Here is a 19,619-nt window from a genome sequence, read left to right on the forward strand (position 1 = left end):
CCCACATGGCGGTTCACAACGACCTGCAATACAAGTTCCGAGAGGATCCAATACCCTTTTCTGACCTGTATGAGCACCAGGAATGTACATGGTACACACGAATGCAGGCAAGCTATTCATACACATTAAAATAAATACATCTAAAAATTAAAAATTTACCATTTGAGAATATCAACAGAGCAGCAAATATCCTAAGATGGAAACTATGAGCACAGCTGTCTATGGGCGGTGCCAAGACTCTCATTCCCTTTGTAGTGTTTCCCTAAGCCTGGCTGTTCACCTTTCAGCTGCTTTTATTTATTTTTATTTTTTAAGATAGGGTCTCTCTGTGTAGTCTTGCTTGTCCTAGAACTCCCTCTGTAGACCAGGCTGGCCTCAGCCTCCCAAGTGCTGGGATTGAAGGTGTGTGCTGCCACCACCCACCACCGGGCTTGGGCTAGAGGTAACAAATCTCAGGGCTTCAGAACCTGCTGAGCTGCAAGGCTTTTATTCCTTATTGAAATCCAGAAGGCTTAAGAAGCCTAATTCCCATTGCAGACTCAGAGGCAGGTGGACCTCTGTGAGTTTGAGGCCAGCATGGCCTACACAACAACAACCAGGGCTACACAGGGAAACCCTGTCTCAAAAACCAAACCAAATCCGTGAGGGGACCACACAGTTCAGCCTTGCTCAGTGCTCTATATTAGTGTAGGAGGCAAGGTTGTCTCTTTGACATGAAGTGAGGAATATGAAGAATTTCTGAAACCTGTGCAACCCTGTGGCCATTATAGAGCAATCACTCCATGCGGAATATCTTCAAAGCTTTGTCTAAAGCACATTGATGATTAGAAAACCAGACAAAATCATTAGGCCTATCTCACACTCACACCCACCCACCCACCCATCCCAATCTCAATGGATACAAATGATTTGGGAATTACTTTAAGTCTGCGTGTCTATTTCTTATCTGGATCCACTTGTTTTCCAGGCCCATGTAGAATCACAGAACACAATTAAAATATAAGATACAGTCTCTGTTCACAAGGGACTTGAAATTGATTACTGATGCCTACAAAGCAACTTACTGATTTATGGTATTATAACGGCAGAGCAAAGGTCTCAATGAACACACCGTTCGAGAGTAAGCAATGCTTCTTCCAAGTTATGCCCAACCTTTACTGTAAACCTGACTTTCTTACTGCTGATTGTGTGTGTGTGTGTGTGTGTTACACAATTTAGCTCTGGAATAAATTAAAGTATGTTCTTTATAATAGCCATCAAGAAAATACTTAAAATTACAGAAAATTGCATCTCTGCTAGAAAATTGACTATTTAAAAAAGTGAATTTTGGACAAAAACAGGCAAAGAGTCTGTGATGGTTTGTATATCCTTGGACCAGGGAGTGGGTATAAGATCCTCACCCTAGTTGCCTGGAAGTGAGTCTTCCACTAGCAGCCTTTGAATGAAGATGTAGAACTCTCAGCTCCTCCTGCACCATGCCTGCCTGGATGCTGCCATGCTCCCACCTTGATGATAATGGACTGAACCTCTGAACCTGTAAGCCAGCCCCAATTAAATGTAGTTTTTTATAAGACTTGCCTTGGTCATGGTGTCTGTTCACAGCAGTAAAACCCTGACTAATACAGAGTCAATGAAGATGATCAGGGAGACGTGGGTCTCACCTGCTCTTCCTAACCCTAGCATGTGACTCACATTACTGCGCAATTCATGCAAGAAGTTCACCAGGGGGCGGGGTGAGTGCTTGTCCACCATGCCCAAGGCCCCGAGGTTCATGGGAGAGGGTAAGAGGAGGGGAGGAAGAAGGGAGCAAGGGGAAAGGGAGGAAGGGAGCAGGGAGAGGGAGAGAAGGGGAGGAGGAGTTTTCAGTGTATACATCGATTTTTCCGTTTCCTAATCGACACTGGCTTTGCACTGACAGTGAACCCCATGTCCCTTAGGAGAAATGCTTGGGCCAGCATGCTTCAGATTTCAGAGGTTTTTGTTCAGAGGTTTTTGTTATTGTTGTTGGAATATTTTCATAGACTTCACCTGTAATTCAATCTGACATTCATCTGTAACTCTCCAACCTGAAAAAAATTAAAACTTGCACCCGATCTTAGCCCAATTGAGAAACAATGGAAAATCCCAAATCCAAATCTTGGTACTATCATTTCAACACTTAAAACATTTTGGACTTTTTATTATTTCTTAAAATGTATGTGTATGGGTGTTTTGCGTGCATGTATGTCTGTGTGCCATTTGCATGCCTGGTGTCTACAGAGGCCAGAGGAGGGAAGTGGAGCCACTGGAACTGAAGTCACAGACAGCTGTGAGCAACCATGTGGGTGCTGGGGATTGAACTCAGTTCTCTCCAGTGCTCTTAGCCACTGAGCTACTTTTTCAGCTCAGTATCCTCACTGGTCAAACACAAAACACAGTATTTCCAATAAAAAGTTACAAGAATTTATTAGGATAACCCACTCAAAGTCCAACACAGTGCCTGGAAGACAGTAAATGAATGCATGAAATTTGGCCCTAGATTTAATAACTATCTTATTGGTTTTTGACATCTTCGTTTGAAAAAAAGTTATGCATGACTGTGCATGCACATAGCCCAAGCCTGAGAGGAGAAGGAGAGGTGTTAAAGACAGGCACATTCCGTGAGCTGGCAGCAGCTATCCCAGTGAGCCTGGCAAGTTTCCAGTATGTGTGAGAGAGAACTTGTCTCAAGGAATAATGGAATAGGGAAGGAAATAATAGAGGAAGATTCTGACATCTTCCTCTGGTCTTTGTATGCTCTCATAGGTGCATATCCCTGCACATCCATGTGTATGTCTCTCTCTCTCTCTCTCTCTCTCTCTCTCTCTCTCTCTCTCTCTCTCTCTCTCACACACACACACACACACACACACAAAAGCTCACTTAGGTTAAATCTCATTTCAGTCAACTCCAATAAAGCTTAGGCTATAAACCCCTTTCTACAATAATCTATTTTGCATTTGATTAAAATTCTAAATTACTTATCAAATGTTTTTTCTTTACTAGTTAAATGAAGGGAGTTTTGGATTTTTCTACTTTCTTAGTTCACTCTCCTAGATTCATCTAATTAACTTTTTTTCTTCATCCAATGAGTCTAAAAAACTCTGGGAAAAAAATCTGCCATGAAGCTGTTCCAGCCCTGCTCCATTGCAATGGCAGACAGGACTCAAGAGCTGGGTGGCAGGCAAAAGGCTGAGGTCTGTATAGACCCCACTGAGATAGCCACCATGACAATCAACCCTGCAGGAAGCCAGGCTCCCTGGCCAAAAGGGCACTGTGGGAGAAAGCCAAATGCAATGGTTACATAAGCATCTGAGCTGGAGAAAACATCTGAGAGGGAGGTACCCAGACCCTGACGGCATGCGTGATAAACCTTCTGTGGATGGATGTCAGGGGCTGAGAAGCCTTGAGGAAATGACTGGTTTCATAGGCTGTCAGCGACAGACAGTAAGGAGAACAAAATGGGGCAAAACAAATGCAGAAGAGTGAAAAGACACTGCACACACTCTACTGTTGAACTGATTCATTTTTGTAGATGGAGACTCATCAGAAACAGCCACACATGTATCCCAAAGACCGGCTGCCATTGGTATCCATGCTTAACAGCAGAGGGAGCAGTGCCCGGTGTGGAACACAAGCACCAGGGGCAGGGCCAGAGGTGTGTGAGCTGGGACCCCACCCACTTACCACAGCCATTTTTTCATTTGTAAGATGCCACCAAGAGTAGGGTAGGCTGTCAATAAAAGCGTTAAGACCGGCAGGTGTGGATTGCACCTGACATTTTAAGTTAGAAATAACGAAGTAGAAGATACAAGTAACTTTAACAATACATTCTATTTACCCAATTATCCAAATTACTATCATTTCAACATTAACCAATAGATAAGATCTCTCTCCTCTCCTCCCTTTTCCCTCCCTCCCTTCCTTCCTTCCTTCCTTCCTTCCTTCCTTCCTTCCTTCCTTCCTTCCTTCCTTCCTTCGTGCTAAGACTCTGAAACACGCTGTGTGCTCTAAACACATACTCCTGTCCCTCTAGACAAGCTGCACTGAGGTCACAGTCAGGGGGCTGCAGACTACCATCCTGAGTATACTTACAAAGAGTGAGGCATCCTGTGGGCTCACTAACTCCACAAAGCACTTTCTGTCAGACAGGCCCCGTGAAACTTAGGAAATAATTTCTAAAATCAATGCATTAGAGAAATTAAAAATTTTGGTATGGTTTATGTCATAATCAAATATATAAGAATTCAAAATATCTATAGTGGCTAGATCAATTATTTGTCCAAAATAAGAGCAACCAGGAATGATTATAGTAGGTTACTAGTACTCATTTATTCTACATTCATTTTTTTTAAAGATTTATTTATTTATTATATGTAAGTACACTGTAGCTGTCTTCAGACACTCCAGAAGAGGGTGCCAGATCTCGTTACAGATGGGTGTGAGCCACCATGTGTTGCTGGGATTTGAACTCTGGACCTTTGGAAGAGCAGTCGGGTGCTCTTACCCACTGAGCCATCTCACCAGCCCCTCTACATTCATTTTTAAAGACGTATTTTCATTTTATTTACATATTACATACATACATACACACACACACACACACACACGAGTACAATTTTGCCTGGTGCCTGTGGAGGCAAGAAGAGTGTGTTGGGTCTCCTGAAACTATAGTTACAGACAGTTGTGAGTTACACTGTGGGGGCTGAGACTCGAACCCTGGGCTTCTGGAAGAGCAGCCAGTGTTCTTAACTGCAGTGCCATCTCTCCAGACTCTGTTCTACATTAATTTTTGTAGCTTCTTTATTAGCATTTGGATATGTTAATTTGACACAGGACATAGTAGTTTTTGTGTGTATTGGCAGATATCTACTCTAGTGCATTCTTTCTAAAGTTCATTCTTGTGTTTTGAGACAGCCTCTCTGGCTTGTAGCTCACTGGCTAGGCTAGCTGGCCCAGATGCCTCAAGCGCCGCCGCACTCCCCCCCCCCCCCACCTCCCCACCCCCAGTCTCTGTTTCCTAGGATTAAGAGCACAAACACCACTCTGCCCAGCTTTTTCACGTGGGTTCTAAGGAACTGAACTAGGTGATAATGTTTGCACAATAAGCTCTTTACTAACTGAGTTAGCTCCTTAGCTCAAATATAATATCCTTTAAAAATTCTCACATAACTGTAAACATAAAGCAAAGAAACAGCAACAAACCATTTTAAAAAAATTATTGCAAAACCTTTCTTTCCATGAGACCTACCATTGGCAAGTCATGTTACAGTTTTAATAGTTCTAATTTTTTTCCTCATAAAACTTTAAGGAATGGACATTTATCAGGACAACCTATATATAATTAAACATAGCGGCATATTTAATATATTAAATGTTACATTTAGTTTTAAACTAATCATTGGGATTTTCTTCACATATTACTTGTATCACATTATTAAAATTCTGAAAATACAGGCAGCAAGTTGTGTGTGTGTTGGAGGTGTGTGGTGTGTCTATGAGCATGTGTACACGTGTGCTCACCAGTGCAGGAGTATGTAGCAGCCAGAGGCTGATGGCAGCATGCTTTCCTCTACCACATCTCCATTTTATTTTAAAGACAGGGTCTCCCAGAGAACCTGCAGCTAACCATTCAGGCTAGACTGAATAGGGACAACCCCAGGCTCTGCCTGCCTCTGCCCCAGCACTGGGCAAGTAGGCAGCGGGCAGTCCAGGACACAGGCAGAACACACACACACCACCATGCTGGACTACATGTAGGTGCTAGGGATTAGGACTCACGTCACCATGCTTGCAGACCAAGTACTTTGCCTTTCCCAACCTTTTTGGTATTTGTGTGTTGTATGCAACTCTGTGTGTGTGTGTGTTTCTGTGTTAGGCTGTCAGACTTGGCAGCAAAGGCCTTGACCTACTGAATCATTGTGCCGACTACCTTAGTTTTTCAGACAGGGTCTCACTGAACCCAGGATTAGCCAGACTGGCAGACCAGCAAGCTCTGGGAACCCACCTGACTTTGCCTTCCAACACTGGAATTACAAATATCCACTGGCACCCCTGTCTTCTGGTGTGTGTGTGTGTGTGTGTGTGTGCTGGAGTGTTGAACTCAGGTCCTCATGTTGTAAGCACACTGAGCCATATCCCTAGTACCAACTTCCTGTATCTTAAATTCAAAGAGTAAACCATTACTAGATTACAGTCTCTTTGAAAGTCACCCACAAGGCCTAAGAGCACGCACATACTTACCTTTCAGGCAGTATGCTCCCGCGGGGAAGGAACCCCGAAGCTGACAGCTTCATTAGTCTTTCTCTGGTCCGAGACAGGTGCCAGGTAAGACACAGGAGTGAAAGGAGGGCAGAATACTATACAGGCCACTACTGCTTCATCTCAGTCCATCGAGGACCCGTCAGTGACCTGCTGTAATCTGGCCACTACTAGCAGTTAAAAGAACCAAAAAGGCCAAAACGATTTGGACTCTGGCTTCTCAATGACTACATATTCAAAAGGCAGTCCTTCAAAACTATAGACCCTCTCCCTCAATCTCTCTTCACTACGCTTGGTCAGAGGTGATCCACAAGGGAAAACTTCCACTAACCAAATCATTAGTTCTGCGTTCAGTGATACATCTGTGCCCCACTCCTGGCTCCCAAGCAAGCACCCCTCCCCCGTCCTGCTTAGGATTAAAGCCAATAACTGGTTCATTCTACAGGCAAAAGAGCTGCTCACGACAGGGCTTAAGGAGACTCACTTTAACTTTTCTAAGAAAAAAGCCACTTCCAAGCTAACAAATGCTAATCCCCCAGTCCCTGATACTAAATGCAGAGCACAGGAGGACATCTGACCAGCCCTGGGAAACGTGACTAGCACTGCATTAGAGACTCACGTGTGCCGTTTCTGTAGAGAAGGAAAGGGTTCTGGAGCTGGAAGTCCAGGTCTTTAGTAATGGGTTCTGTTCTGTTTTCCATGCTGAGCCTATTCATAATGGTGAATCCGTGCTTTGGGGAGGCAGACCTGGAAATCACAGAGCAGGGGAGAGACCGACTGATAAGCATGGTACAGCTGCAGTAGCCACATCCCAGCGTGTCTGTTAACTCTGCTGTGCAGATTCAGTTTCCCACAGCACTCTGCATATATATGAAGCAACACTCCTTTACTCCTGGGATCTTGTATATAACTGCACCTCAGACTGTCCTGCAGGGCACTGTTTTTAACCTATGAGCCTGTGTATATCTTGTGTATAACGGATATGCCTACCTATGTTGTACATTCCTTTAAGACAAAGATGGTAACTGCTTTAAAAAAATTCTTACTGGCAGATACTTCCAAAGGATTTCAGAGTTGAACAAGCGTACATCATTCCAAAAAGATAATTTTCATTGAAAGTGTAAATTGAGTTTGAAACTGAGAACTTCAGGCAAATGAGGCAACTCTGTCAATGCCCCTGTGAGGCAAAGTGCAAACGAAGTTCATGTGAGGCTAAAGGGCAGATGCCTTGTTCTCTTCAATACAAGCAAAGGGCTGTCTGGACAAGCTACCAGGAAACTTCTCTCAGTAAAAGCATGACCTTTAGTGAATTTGATTTTTCATTCCATTCCATAATCTTGAGTGCCCCCCTGTGTCAGGCACAGAGGGCCCCCGTTATACATCATGTGTGCCTTTGCTTGTGCTGGGTGACAGCCATATCATAATTCAACTGTGAACCTCCTGGTGACAAGTAGATACACAGTCACATTTAACAGAAGTCAGCAGCACTCATTCATTCAAGTTAACTGGGCTGCTAACAGTCAGGAAGAGAGTTAGTTTTAATTCACATTTAACCACTTTATACTGATAAAGTACAACACTGCTACCTTGCCACTTACAGGATTTTATTTTTAAACCCCAACCTTTTAGTTGATGGAAGACAATCTTTGATGAGCTTATTCTACAAAAAAAAAGCACTGGTGTGCATAGCCTCAATTCCTCTAAAGACTGACAGAGGGTCCTGAACATTAAATTTCTGAAATGCAGAAATTCTGCAGCCCGTCTTCATGAACTGTATCTCAGAGACAAAGACATGGGAAGGCAGGCAGAAGGAGTGGTCCTTAAGGTGGGCGAGATGTCTTATGTATGTCAACGGGAAAGGGTCTCATGGCAGAGAGAGCAAGGGACTATGCCGCAGGTCAGGAACAAGGATGCCAGGCACACGACTGAAAGTGAAGCAGAGGTGAAGACACAGGCAGCTTCAGTGCCTTAGCTCAAACTGCTTTCCACACTAAGGAAAAGGCCTTGCCCGAGCAGACACACGTATACATGTGCACATGTGGGGGCAGACACGCACGGGAGGAGAGATGGAAGCAGTAAGCATCGTCTCAGAGAGAGAGTTGGGAACTGGAGTAAGAGCCAGGCAAGGACTGCCTCTCAGGCCAATGGTGTAACTCACTGTTCCATTAGCAATGTGGAGTATGTTAGGAAGGATTTAAGTGATGGATTGTACTTCAGTTGGTAGCCCTGGTTCCATCTTCAGTATTACATAAAATCGGCACATTGCTGTAATCCCAACACTTAGATCAGAAGTTCAAAGTGATCTCAAACAGGGTTATTTTGAGGCCAACCTGGTATGCATGAGTCACTATTTCAAAAATAAAATAAAATGCTTGAAAATATAAAGCTATATTTAGTTTGGGTACAAAAAAGAAAATAATTGTATAATTCAGCAGAAAAGACCTTAAAGTCATCATTAATATATATTAATGCATCACTCTCCTCAAAATAATCCTTCTTAGAAATGAAAGAGAATACACATTGTGTGTTTTAGTGTTTCTCTATACATTTTACACTCTTAACAGTACTCATGCCAATCAAATCCATGTGATGGTTCTGGAATGTTCTAAATGTTGGCATGGACTAAAATGCCAACAATTCTTGGGTATTCACAGCCCTAAACAACTGACTTACTTGTTGCTCTGCCTGCAGCCTGGCTAGCTACTCCTTCCTGTCCCTTCCTCTCCCTGATGACAGGGTAGCTATCACTCTCCCTACTGTTCCCATCCTGTTTTCCCAGTTCTTAAGGTTACCCTCGTTCTGCTTTTTATGCCCCTACTGACCCTAAAAGTTAACCATTCTCCTTTGATAGTCCTTTCAGACAATGCCAAACTCTCCAACAATCACCCCATGCCAAGTGGCTGGATTCCTCAATCTGAATTCACTGATACCACTGAATAAAGTGTTACTTCAAACCCCTGAAGACCAAGGCTGAGGGGTGTAGTTTGGTGGTAAGAGTGCATAAGCTTGAGGCCCTCACATCCCCAGCTCTGCAAAATACACAAAGAGATCAAGTAGAAACCTAGCCTCTCCTCCCCGTTGCCGTTTGAATTCTACCAACAATTTTATCATTCAGGTCAAATGCTGGCATTTACCTCGAGGTTTCATTTCTCAATGTCACTGTGCCCTCTGTCCCTGCAGACTTTCATCTCAGCGTCAGTTGTTCTGGTCCCCTGTCTACTTCAAGGCAATCATCCTCTCAACACCCCAACTCCAGTTCCTTTTAGAACGAGTGCCTCCTTGTGATGCTAACACACTGACTCTCCACATATTTTCTCACAGCTTATCAAGCATCCTTGTGACCATAAGCCTTCAGTTACTCCCTACTGCTAGAAAAATAAGCCTCAGACTCCCCAGTCTGCCATTCTGTCTAATAGTACCACTTATGCTAATACAAACCCTCTACTACACCAGAGTAAATCCCTTACTGTCCCTTTAGACAGGAGGCTCTGTGTCTCTACTTTTGCCTTTCTTCCTATTGAGACTTCCAGTCCTGAAGCCCAACCTAAGACTGGTCACTGTACAAGGCCTTCAACAGCCATAGCAGCCCTGTGAGGCTTAAATGGAAACCAGTTCTTGGGATGGCGTATCTTGTGTTTATCTTAAACCTGAATGTGGGTAAGCATACTTACGTCAATCAGAGTTTACACTAGTTTTGTATTTCATCTATGTACTCCCACTAGGTGACAGAAGTCAGGGAAGATATTTATGAAGAAATATGCATGAATAAAATGAAGTCATTAAGACTATATATGGACTGTGTGTCTGTGTGAATATGTGACGTTAATGATATCTGATAAAAAGAAATGACTAAAAGCATGAGCTTATTAATTAAATTAATCCTGAAACATTATTAACTAAACAATGGAAGACTGAGAGACACACTCAATCCTGGGGTGTGCTTTTTTAAGCAGTTCAGGGTGAGGGAAGGTGAGCCACAAAGCCCTTTCCAACCACCGATTAATTTAGCTTTCCTAACTGTGCACCTCTTATCTCTTGGCAGTGCGTAGTGTTCAAGAGCTGTGTGCAATTCACTGGCATCAAACGATGACTATGTTCTGCTAAACCAAATATTAAGGTTTAGGTTGGAGTTATAGCCTGACATTAGTATCATCAGGATATAGCTGGTGACATTATGTGTTATTTTATTCCTCTTGCCGATCAGTAATTTCAGATGGATTTGGTTGTTATTCTTTGAAGTAAAACTGCCCTTCAAGAAGTGACAAAAATACATTAAAATATTTCAAGTCATTTTTCTAATAGAATATGCTTACCTCGTATAAACAAATAAGGTTCCTTCCACTCCAGTCTTCTCCTAGAAACAAAGCAAACACATCCCATCTGTATGTCTCTTCATTCTAAGGCAGAGAGTGAACTTACAGAACACCAGGAAAACACACCCATTCTCTAGTAGACGAAGTGGCAGTATAGAACAGAGAGGCCACCCAAGGGGACAGTGTGGGCTTTGACGTGACCAGGGCCTGCTGAGCAGGCATTACGTGGTCACTATTCTCTTTCCCAGACATGGTGTGAGTGGCCGGCCTGGCTGGAACAGAGAAAAGTGAGCTCCCGATCTCATCAGAAAGAGATGGGGTGTGTGTGCCTTCTCCATCCACCAAACGGCATGCCCGGCAAGCTGTGAGGGAAACTGTCGTCTGCATCTCATTGCCCTTCACCACCGCCAGGTCCCATCACTAGGAGAACAGATGATCTGTCACTAACTACTCTGATTACTACCCAGACAAGTACTGTGCTAGAGCCTTCACGTGAACAAGCACCTCCTAGGCATGAACAACTGCAGAGTCATTTTGGCCAAAGACGTGAAACAACACTACACACAACTATTACCAAGTTAGGACTTGAGAACAGCCAGGGAAAACCTGGGGGAGGTGAAGTTTTGAGGAGAGTTTGAGTTCTCTGGCTTTCCTTCCATTTCTCCAGGACAGGAGGAACTTGGGCTCCCCAGGCTCCTGCTCGTCAACATTATTACCACAGTGCAGCTCTTTGCTTAACTAGTAATGAGATTATTCTAATTCAGAATTTAGTGTGTGCTTTTGGTATTTACATAATTTAACTTCACCATTCTATTATCCTACGTAAGTCTCTAATATTTCATAATATTCATTACCCAAATCATTTAAAACTAAACTCTGTAATTCTGATGCAAGACGGACTCTTTAAGAGAAAGGTGTGACATTAGAGTAACATTCTTTAGAGGCACAGAATTGAAAGCATGCTCTTCTCAAGTAATCTACATGATTACAACGGTCTTCTCTGTGACTTAGTACAGGGGTTTTGGAAGAGTGGTGTCCAGATGAGAAGCAGCAGGGTCACCTGGGTGCCTGTTAAGAGACCACAGCCTTAGGCCTCTGAGCCGAATTGACATAACTGGCAAGAGTTTAGGCAATATATAACACCTTAAAAGGGAACTGAAAAAGCCAAGTACTTGGCACTGTGAGTTACACTGATGGGAAACTAAGGCAGGCAAGACACTTCTGTGCATGCACTGTCAGGCCCCATGGCTACAAGACCAAAAGCAGTTTCCTGCTCTGCAGTATTTGACCGGGACCTGTTCTCATGGAAATGCAACTCAGACCTTCCATAGTGTCAGCACACATAGGCTGATGGATTCTGACTGGCATTTTCCCCTTGCAACAAAAATTCTCTTTACTTTAAAAACAAAAATTTTAATGACTTTAGTTTAGAATAATCCAAAATCAGAATTTTAACTATAACTCACAAAAACAATTCTTAAACTTGAGTCTTATTTGGAGTTATGTATGGGACGGAATTATGGCTCAGTAATTACAATATGGGCCTGGAGTGAGGCTCCTGCCAGATCACACTGGGATAATTCATTTACTGTTCTGTTTCATCTTCTCCATTAAAAGGGTAACTGGCTTACACAACTCAAATCTTTTAATAATTAGAAAAAAAAAAGCCGTATTTTAAGAGCTCTTGCTTGGCTAACAGCAGCTCTAGAAATGTATTTTGCTGCTAGATCTGCACCTCAGACTGACTTTCAAAGGCGGCCAAATTTCTTTTCCTTTTTTGTCCTTTCAGTACAAACTAGTGGATTTAAGGTATTGCAATTAGTCTCCTCAGATCCTTTAAGTAAGGCAGACTTAAATTTGTTAAGTTCAGCTCTGGAGTATTCTGAAAATAGAGATAACACACACACATATATACACACAGAATTGTTTGTTATTCAAAATAATGAAGCGCATAAATAATGCTGTTTCATAAACTATGGGAAGTAAATACATTGACACATCTGGGGCAACTGAAATCAATCTCAACTTTACTGAATATTCTAAGTTAAAGTAATCAAAAGTGGGCCCACTTCATCTTTCTGAAACTGTCTCTCTCTGTCATGTATGCAGCAGCAAAGCCATCATACTGTAACTGATGCACAGAGAATCCAGGATTGTGACCTGAAAATTAGGGGCACTTGTGGTTCTAAGACACGCCTCCAGCTTCGCATTGTGCATATTTTAGACTAACTCTATAATGCCTGCTCACTGCACGGCATTTGGCGACACCTCTAGTTCTACTCTGCAGATGCCACCAACACCTTCATCCTCAAAGTTTCCTGCTATTGCCAATCGTCACCGGGGGTGTGTGTGTGGGGGGATCAAATCCAGCTGAGAACAAATGGTCTGAGCAGCTGTAGACTGCATCGACACATTCGGTATTTTGGGGAAGGATTCTTTCCTGGCAGAGAGGTGCAAATTTAGTTCTAAAATTCCTATTCTAGTCATGGCAGAACTATCTTAATCCTTTGTGTGAGTATATGTGTGTTCTGGGGATTAAACTAGGGCTGTGCGCACACTAAGCACGGGCTCCACATGCTAATCACACGCTCTACCACTTCACTGATGCACGGTCCCTTGACCCTCTTTCTCTGTGCATTCCTCATTCTTCCTCTCAACACCTGATGTTGATTTCCAATGTGAGGACTCCCTGCTTACACCTCACCTGTCTTCTTGCCAATCCTTCCCCTTCCATTTTTAAGGATTTTTTATACTTATTAGGTTTACACGGGAAAGGCTTCCATCCGGGGACCTGAGTGATACAGCACAGGGAAACAGCAGTGATGACTTGATTGCCCCCAGAGACTGCTCTATTGTTGAACTAAGTCTCTCTCCTTTGCCAGGCAACCACAGCCTAGGAGATCAGGGCTTTGAAAAGAATGACCTTTTACTGAGTGAATTATATCCTGTCTGAAGAAAACAAGTCCAGGAAGCAGGAAAACAAAACTCCTGTAAATAATACAATGTTACACTGGCCTTCATTGGGCATTTGGTCCACCTCTGCAGGGATTTAAAAAGGTTTCTGCCACACAGGACTGTGAAGAGGCTTTAGGAGGGGTGGGAATGGCCCACTGTACATTTCAACAGCTTCTGATCTTCTAGCCTGAGCCTCCTGCTGAGTCAACTTACCCCACTAACTCATATTGGGTCCTACTCTCTGTATACTAACTGAATTACCTCCATAATATTAGGTGTGGATTGGCAGGCAGAGGCCAGTCCAGGCAGAGGGCATGCAACCCATAGGTTGCAACCCCTTTGGCATACGTCTAATCTTCAAACATAATTGCATTACAATAAGAAGAGTAGCAAAATTACAGTTAAGAAGTAGCAACGAAAATAATTTTATGTTAGGGGTCACCACAACCTGAGGAACTGTATTAAAAGAGTCCCAGCATTAGGAAGGCTGAGAAGCATTGACCTAGAGAAGTGAAGCACGTTTATGTACAGTATCTTCACATAAATATAGAAACGTTTCAGTGGGGAAACTCCCTTTACTTATATAGGCCCATAGTGTAATTTCCTCTGGTGTCCAAGAAAGACAGCCTCAATTAATCAAACTAGGGATATTCAGAACACTGGATCTCTGCAGATTTCCCCTTCGGGTTTGGCTCCTAGGAGAACAGACATGAATTCTTTGCCTCACTTCAGTTAAGAACTCGGACAAAACTATCGGAAAAGACTCCCGGCCCTGTTTCAGGGGTGCTGGGGATGAAGCAGGTGCCTGCCCCAAGCTCCATGTCCAAGAACTTTCTTCATTCTTTTGTGTGCATGGTTTTTGGGTCGTTCTTATCACAGCCTACTTAATCATAAATCTGCTCAAAAATGAAAGTTTTCTTTGCATAAATCTTGATGTTTGTTTCAGTCTTGGCGAACACACCGGGAAAAAAAAATTGAAAATTTGCAAGGTTTTCCATACACCCATTGAACCGTATTAAAAGCATTGGTTATATTCTGATGAATATTTGGACAAAAGTCACAAAAGAGGGGGAAATGACACTTTTATATATTCAAAGGGATGGTTTATAAATGATAAGAACCAACGGCTAGGCCAGAACTAATTGGTCTCCCGTTGCAATTCCAGTTAGTTGTGTGGAAAAACTAAACTTCATCCAGTTACTGTAGGCTGGGACTCGGTCTTGTTGGAAATGGACTGAAATGGTTAGGTTACCAACCCTGGCCTCCTACATCCAAGTCTGGGGTGTCCTACCCATGTCCATTTCCTCCTTATTCTCCCAAGCTTGCTCTTAGGTGGGTGCCTGCCCAGCATTTCGCACTCCGGCTGCTCCTCCTCGGTGAGGCTGGACTTATCCAAGTTTGGGGCTTCCGGGCTGCCCTCCGCTGCCGGAGAGCTTCTGTCTTCTGGCCTCAAAGCCCGTGGCCGGCTCTCAGCGGATCCGGCCACACCTTCTGTGTCCCTCGTCCCCCACCTGCCGGTGGACCCGCGGGTCGCCCTCCACCAGGACCGGCCCCCGCCCGCCTAGCCGTGCCCAGCATCTCCCGCCCTGTCCCCGCCCCGCCTTCCGCACGGCCGCGGCGTCCGCACGCACCCACTCGTTGGCCCGATGGCCGAAAGTGTACAGAGCCACCTGGCTGGCCACGTCCACGATGCGACTGATGTAGGGGTCGTGGCGCCGCAGGGCTGCCAGGCTGATATCGTGTCCTTTCCCAGGCAGGCCACCTGCCGCCGCGGCCGCCATCTTCCCACCCACCCTCCTGCCCAGCCTTCAGGAAGCCCCCTCAATCGACCGCCGAGCGAGCGAGCGAGCGAGCGCGGCGGGGCGACCTTCCGGCATTTGGGGACCCGGGCTAGGCTTCGCCAATCGATGTCCGGGTCCTCTCGCGGAGGATCGTCGCCTTGGCAACAGGAAGCTCAGACCTGCTCAAGGAAGCCCGTTTTATCTACTATTTCTTTCTTCATAAGCCTCTGAGCTGTGTGCATTTCTTTCTTGAATATGGCCCACGCCTTTTCAGAGCTCTTCTTTGGCTCTTCGATGACCAAACATAGTCACTCCAAAAAGGACTCTGAGAATTCTTAAATGGTGCTCCCCAATATCCGTGAGGGATTCCTTGAGTGGCTCAGAGGCCTGCAAGGTTAAGATTGTCCATGGCAATTCTGAGACTTGTGTGATGTGTGCAAAAGGACGACTGCACCGATAAAGAACCAAGGAAGGCCCCAAACTGCACCACTAGCCAGTGTATTCTTGCCGCTGTGCATTCTCTGGAAAACTTGTCCGAGCAGCTGAAGCCAGGCGTTCCTTGGTCAAAGTACTTATTTTGTTTAAAAAAAAATCAATCTTTGGGTATATTTTTAAAATTAATGTGGGGGAAAAAATAGAAAGAATGGATAAAGCAGAGCTGTTGCACGCCATATTTGCCTCTAGGCAAATATGTTCTGCACTTGAGATGGGCTGAATTTGTGGTTTTATTGTTGGTTTTGCTGGGGTTGGAGGGCTTGTTTCTGGAGACAGAGTCTATGGCAGGTTTCAGTCTGTGCTCCTCCTGCCTTGGGGTCTAAAGTGCTAGGACTACTGGGGTGTGCCACCACCGAGCCCAGGGGTTTAATTTTACTTCCACAGAGCATCAGTTTAACATGAAAGAACATTAACATTTTGGCTATTCAGATAGATTCTGGACAGGCTTTTTCAAAACTAAGATTTTCCTGTTTCTTTCAAGAAATCAAGGGATAGGTATTGTTGCTAATGATAATTTTTTAGATTAATTTTTTAAAAGATGGGCCGTGAGCTTGACTGTCTCAATACTTAAGTCTCTTCAGATGAGACCTGTGGTGCTATCAATGAGTACACTTCTAAAAGATTACACTCTAATGGGAACTGTCAACATTTGAAAGATATAGCTCCTTTAGCCCGGTCATTTAATGATTTTCAGATAATAAAATGGTGTCACAAACTCACACACAGGTAGGAGATCCATTCAAGGCTTATGTGGATCAGTGGATTTCAGTGTCCCACAAAGTATGAAAGGGTGATAGGACTTCAAGAAACTGCACTTTGTCAATTTTTGATATATCATCAAAGAATGTTTATAGTTACATGAACAGATCATTAAAGTGGCCTCCCTTGTACCATTACATTGTCTTTGTGAGGCTAGGACTTGTTCATTTATGTGATTTATTAAGTCAGTTTACATTAAAACGTCACTATCAGTTGTCTCACACTTGGGATGATGAGAATCTGGTAGTTGCTCAGTGCATAAAGCTGAGTGCCTCACGAGTTCCAACATGGCACTGAATACCTGGGTATCTGGACAGCTGCTGGTCCTTACTCAACAGTGGAAGCCTGGAAACACTGGTTCTCATAGCAGTATCAGCATCAAACCAACCCTGTGGCAATAGGGAAGGCCAGCAAGCAAGAGGTAAAAAAGCATCTTCCTCTGCCACACAGTCTTTTTTATCCTGGCCACATTTAGAAGGCACTGTGCACACTTGGAGTAGATCTTTGCACATCAAACAATGAATCAAGGCAATCAGGACAATTTCTCAGGTGAGGTTCCCTGCTCATGTGATTGTAATTTGTGACAAGTTGACATTAAAACCAACCATCACAGATATTATTTGTTATAAATAAATACATAAACAGTTGGATAGCAGGGAACACACAGACACACACTTTTTATTTAAAAATGTTGACTCTGACTCTTAAGTTGATTTCATGATCCCCTGAAGGAATGTGACTTGCAGTTTGAGAAACAGAACAAAACCATGTTATCTAAATATTACTTGGTCCTAATGGCTTTCTATTCCCTTCAAGTGGCCCCACAAAGCTGACTACATAGTGTTGCAGGCTAGCCCACTCACTTACTGCTGGTTCCACTGAGTTCTGTGCTTCTGGTCACATGCTTCTAAAAGTCAGGTTGTCACTCAAATTCCTTCCTCGCAGAGACAATGTCTACAACCTACTCATAAGGTCCCAACAGCAAAGCAAATTTTGATTCCATCAAAGCTCACCTTGGGCAGCCAGTGAGTTTATTAATTTTACTGACAGAGAGCCTGGGTGGTCTTGAAGCAGTAGCATTGCAAAGCCTTTACACAGCATTGGTGATGTCAGTGTGTCCTCAGTAATCGAGATAAATCCTTTCTTCATCCCAAGCCTATATCTCCAGACCCTTCATGAGACCCTAAGGTCATATGGCATTAGGAAAAATCGCATATAAATGGCTGAACACTATAGATGAAGGTCCCTTGACATACAATGTCCCTCCTTCCTGGAGGAAATGTCAGTAGTCCATGGGCCCAACTGTGATGAACTCTCAGAAGTAGGCACAGTGGCTGTTTTGCTTGGAGGATAGCACTGTTCAGAACATAAACATAGTTTAATTTGCATTAAGGGTAAAGTATAATTTTCTGGCTAATCCTTGAGCCCTGCCTTAGTGGCATGAGTATGCAGATCCTGCCGTGTGCCTTCCTCATTTTCAATGAGTCATTGCTTGCTTTCTCCTTAGTTTCCCCCCTTGTCCCCACAGGCCACTTTTCTCTTAGTTTTTCAGGTCTGTCCATGTTGAAAGAGAGATGAATAAATCCCACTTTCCAAAGGACAGGGTATTTTGAGCCCACTGGAGAAGCCAGGCAAGGCAGGAGCCATTATGGTATCAGAAATACTCATAAACACACCCAGGTCTTATCACCTGAGTGACCAATTCAGCCCCAGTCACAGGGTGCTTATAGAGAGTGCACAGCATGAACGCTGTTCATGCCTTCTCCATGACTTTTTCAGCACCTTGCCTTTCCCAGGCCTGACCTCACATACAAGGAGTAAAAGAGCATCCTGCCACTTGCTTAGAGACTCACAGGTAAGTCTTAGTGAAGAATTTGTCTCCTGTCTTTGTCTGGTCTTAAGGAAGGAAGTGCCCACCTCTGTTCAACCTTGCCTTGCTTGGCAGTTTTCACCCAAGTCCCTTGCACACTGCCATCTGTGTTCCTCGCCTTCTCCTTGAATGACATTTTCCCAGAGAGCTCACTCACAGCCTTTCTCTGTGGAGCTCTTTCTGCCTTTGAGACCTTCATGTACTCCATTGTCATTTTTCTTGTGGCACTTAACTTAGTAGGCCCAGAGTTAGAGCTATTAATGTATTTATATGACATATATAATTATAATTCTAAAAAGGATAAAAATAAGAATTACCATGATAAAAGGGAATTTTTACAGAGAGCCTAAAAACAGGTTTTGCATTCGCACAAACCTAGCTTAGAGTTTCTTTGCAAATAAGTACAGACTTCATACAATAACATTTTTATTTCATGTGTGTTTGGTTTTCATGCCCTTTGTTGTCTCTGGACCCCTTGGTCCAGTGCCTGTGGATTATGGAAATTAGAAAATGCTAATTCTGTTGAACAAAACCTGAACTGGTTGACTTTCTGCATTACATGTCTGTTTTTAAAGAGCTCTGAATTTACAGAATATTGAAACCCAAGTTGAGATAAAGAAACACACTGTAGTGAATTCTGAGCTTTCGGAGTTAAATTATAAAGGATAGAAGGAGAGGTGGAAAGAGTTTTTGTTTACTTTGTTTATACTTTTTCGAATCATTTTGAAGTCCTAAATATCAGAAACCACACGTGGCAAAAGAAAACCACAAATGATGTTGAAATGACTTCAGCATTGGCAGGTCTCTCAGCTCCGTGGCCCACAGAGCAACATTCTTTTTCTTTATTTCGCCCAAATGCTCAAAGTCTGGTTTTCTAGGGTAGTGCCAGGAGTCTGTGTACTTTGGTTTGAATAATCTGTGTTTTAGAATTAGTTTATCACAGCAAAGGACCACTTCAAACAGACAAAGACCTTTAAATCCGCATCCCTTCCACTTCCACAGGCTGCACAGAGCTGCGGGACTCCACTGTATCTCCATAGTCCTCAGCCTGATGTTGCAGACGAACAGTGTACCTTCAGGTTGCATGGTTATCTTGTGATTGTCATTATGCCAGAACTTTGTTCTATGAGGTTAGATACTGCAATTCAAAATAAGTATGTAGACTGA

At 43.6% G+C, this 19,619-nt stretch overlaps 2 protein-coding genes across 17 annotated transcripts in view; one reads left to right on the top strand and one right to left on the bottom strand.

Annotated features, from left to right (window-relative positions):
* Dcp1b (decapping mRNA 1B) overlaps positions 1–15,344 on the bottom strand; it is a 38,833-nt gene extending 23,489 nt beyond the window's left edge. For 3 of the 4 annotated variants that reach the window (XM_029478470.2, XM_029478469.2, XM_029478468.2), the window contains exons 1-3: positions 15,179–15,344; positions 10,593–10,633; positions 6,899–7,026 (exon numbers count right to left, since the gene is read on the bottom strand). In XM_029478470.2, coding sequence (XP_029334330.2) covers positions 6,899–7,026; positions 10,593–10,633; positions 15,179–15,328 — 319 coding nt within the window. In that variant the 5' untranslated portion in view covers positions 15,329–15,344. Of the gene's footprint in view, positions 1–6,898; positions 7,027–10,592; positions 10,634–14,803; positions 15,051–15,178 lie in introns of those variants that run through there. The other variant, XM_085840087.1, reaches the window with a different exon arrangement.
* Cacna1c (calcium voltage-gated channel subunit alpha1 C) overlaps positions 1–19,619 on the top strand; it is a 623,917-nt gene that overhangs the window by 6,551 nt on the left and 597,747 nt on the right. The gene's annotated exons all lie outside the window — the stretch shown is intronic.

The sequence above is a fragment of the Mus caroli genome, unplaced genomic scaffold (genome assembly GCF_978045245.1).
Source record: "Mus caroli unplaced genomic scaffold, Mus_caroli_1 scaffold_7, whole genome shotgun sequence".
Lineage (NCBI taxonomy): Eukaryota > Metazoa > Chordata > Mammalia > Rodentia > Muridae > Mus > Mus caroli.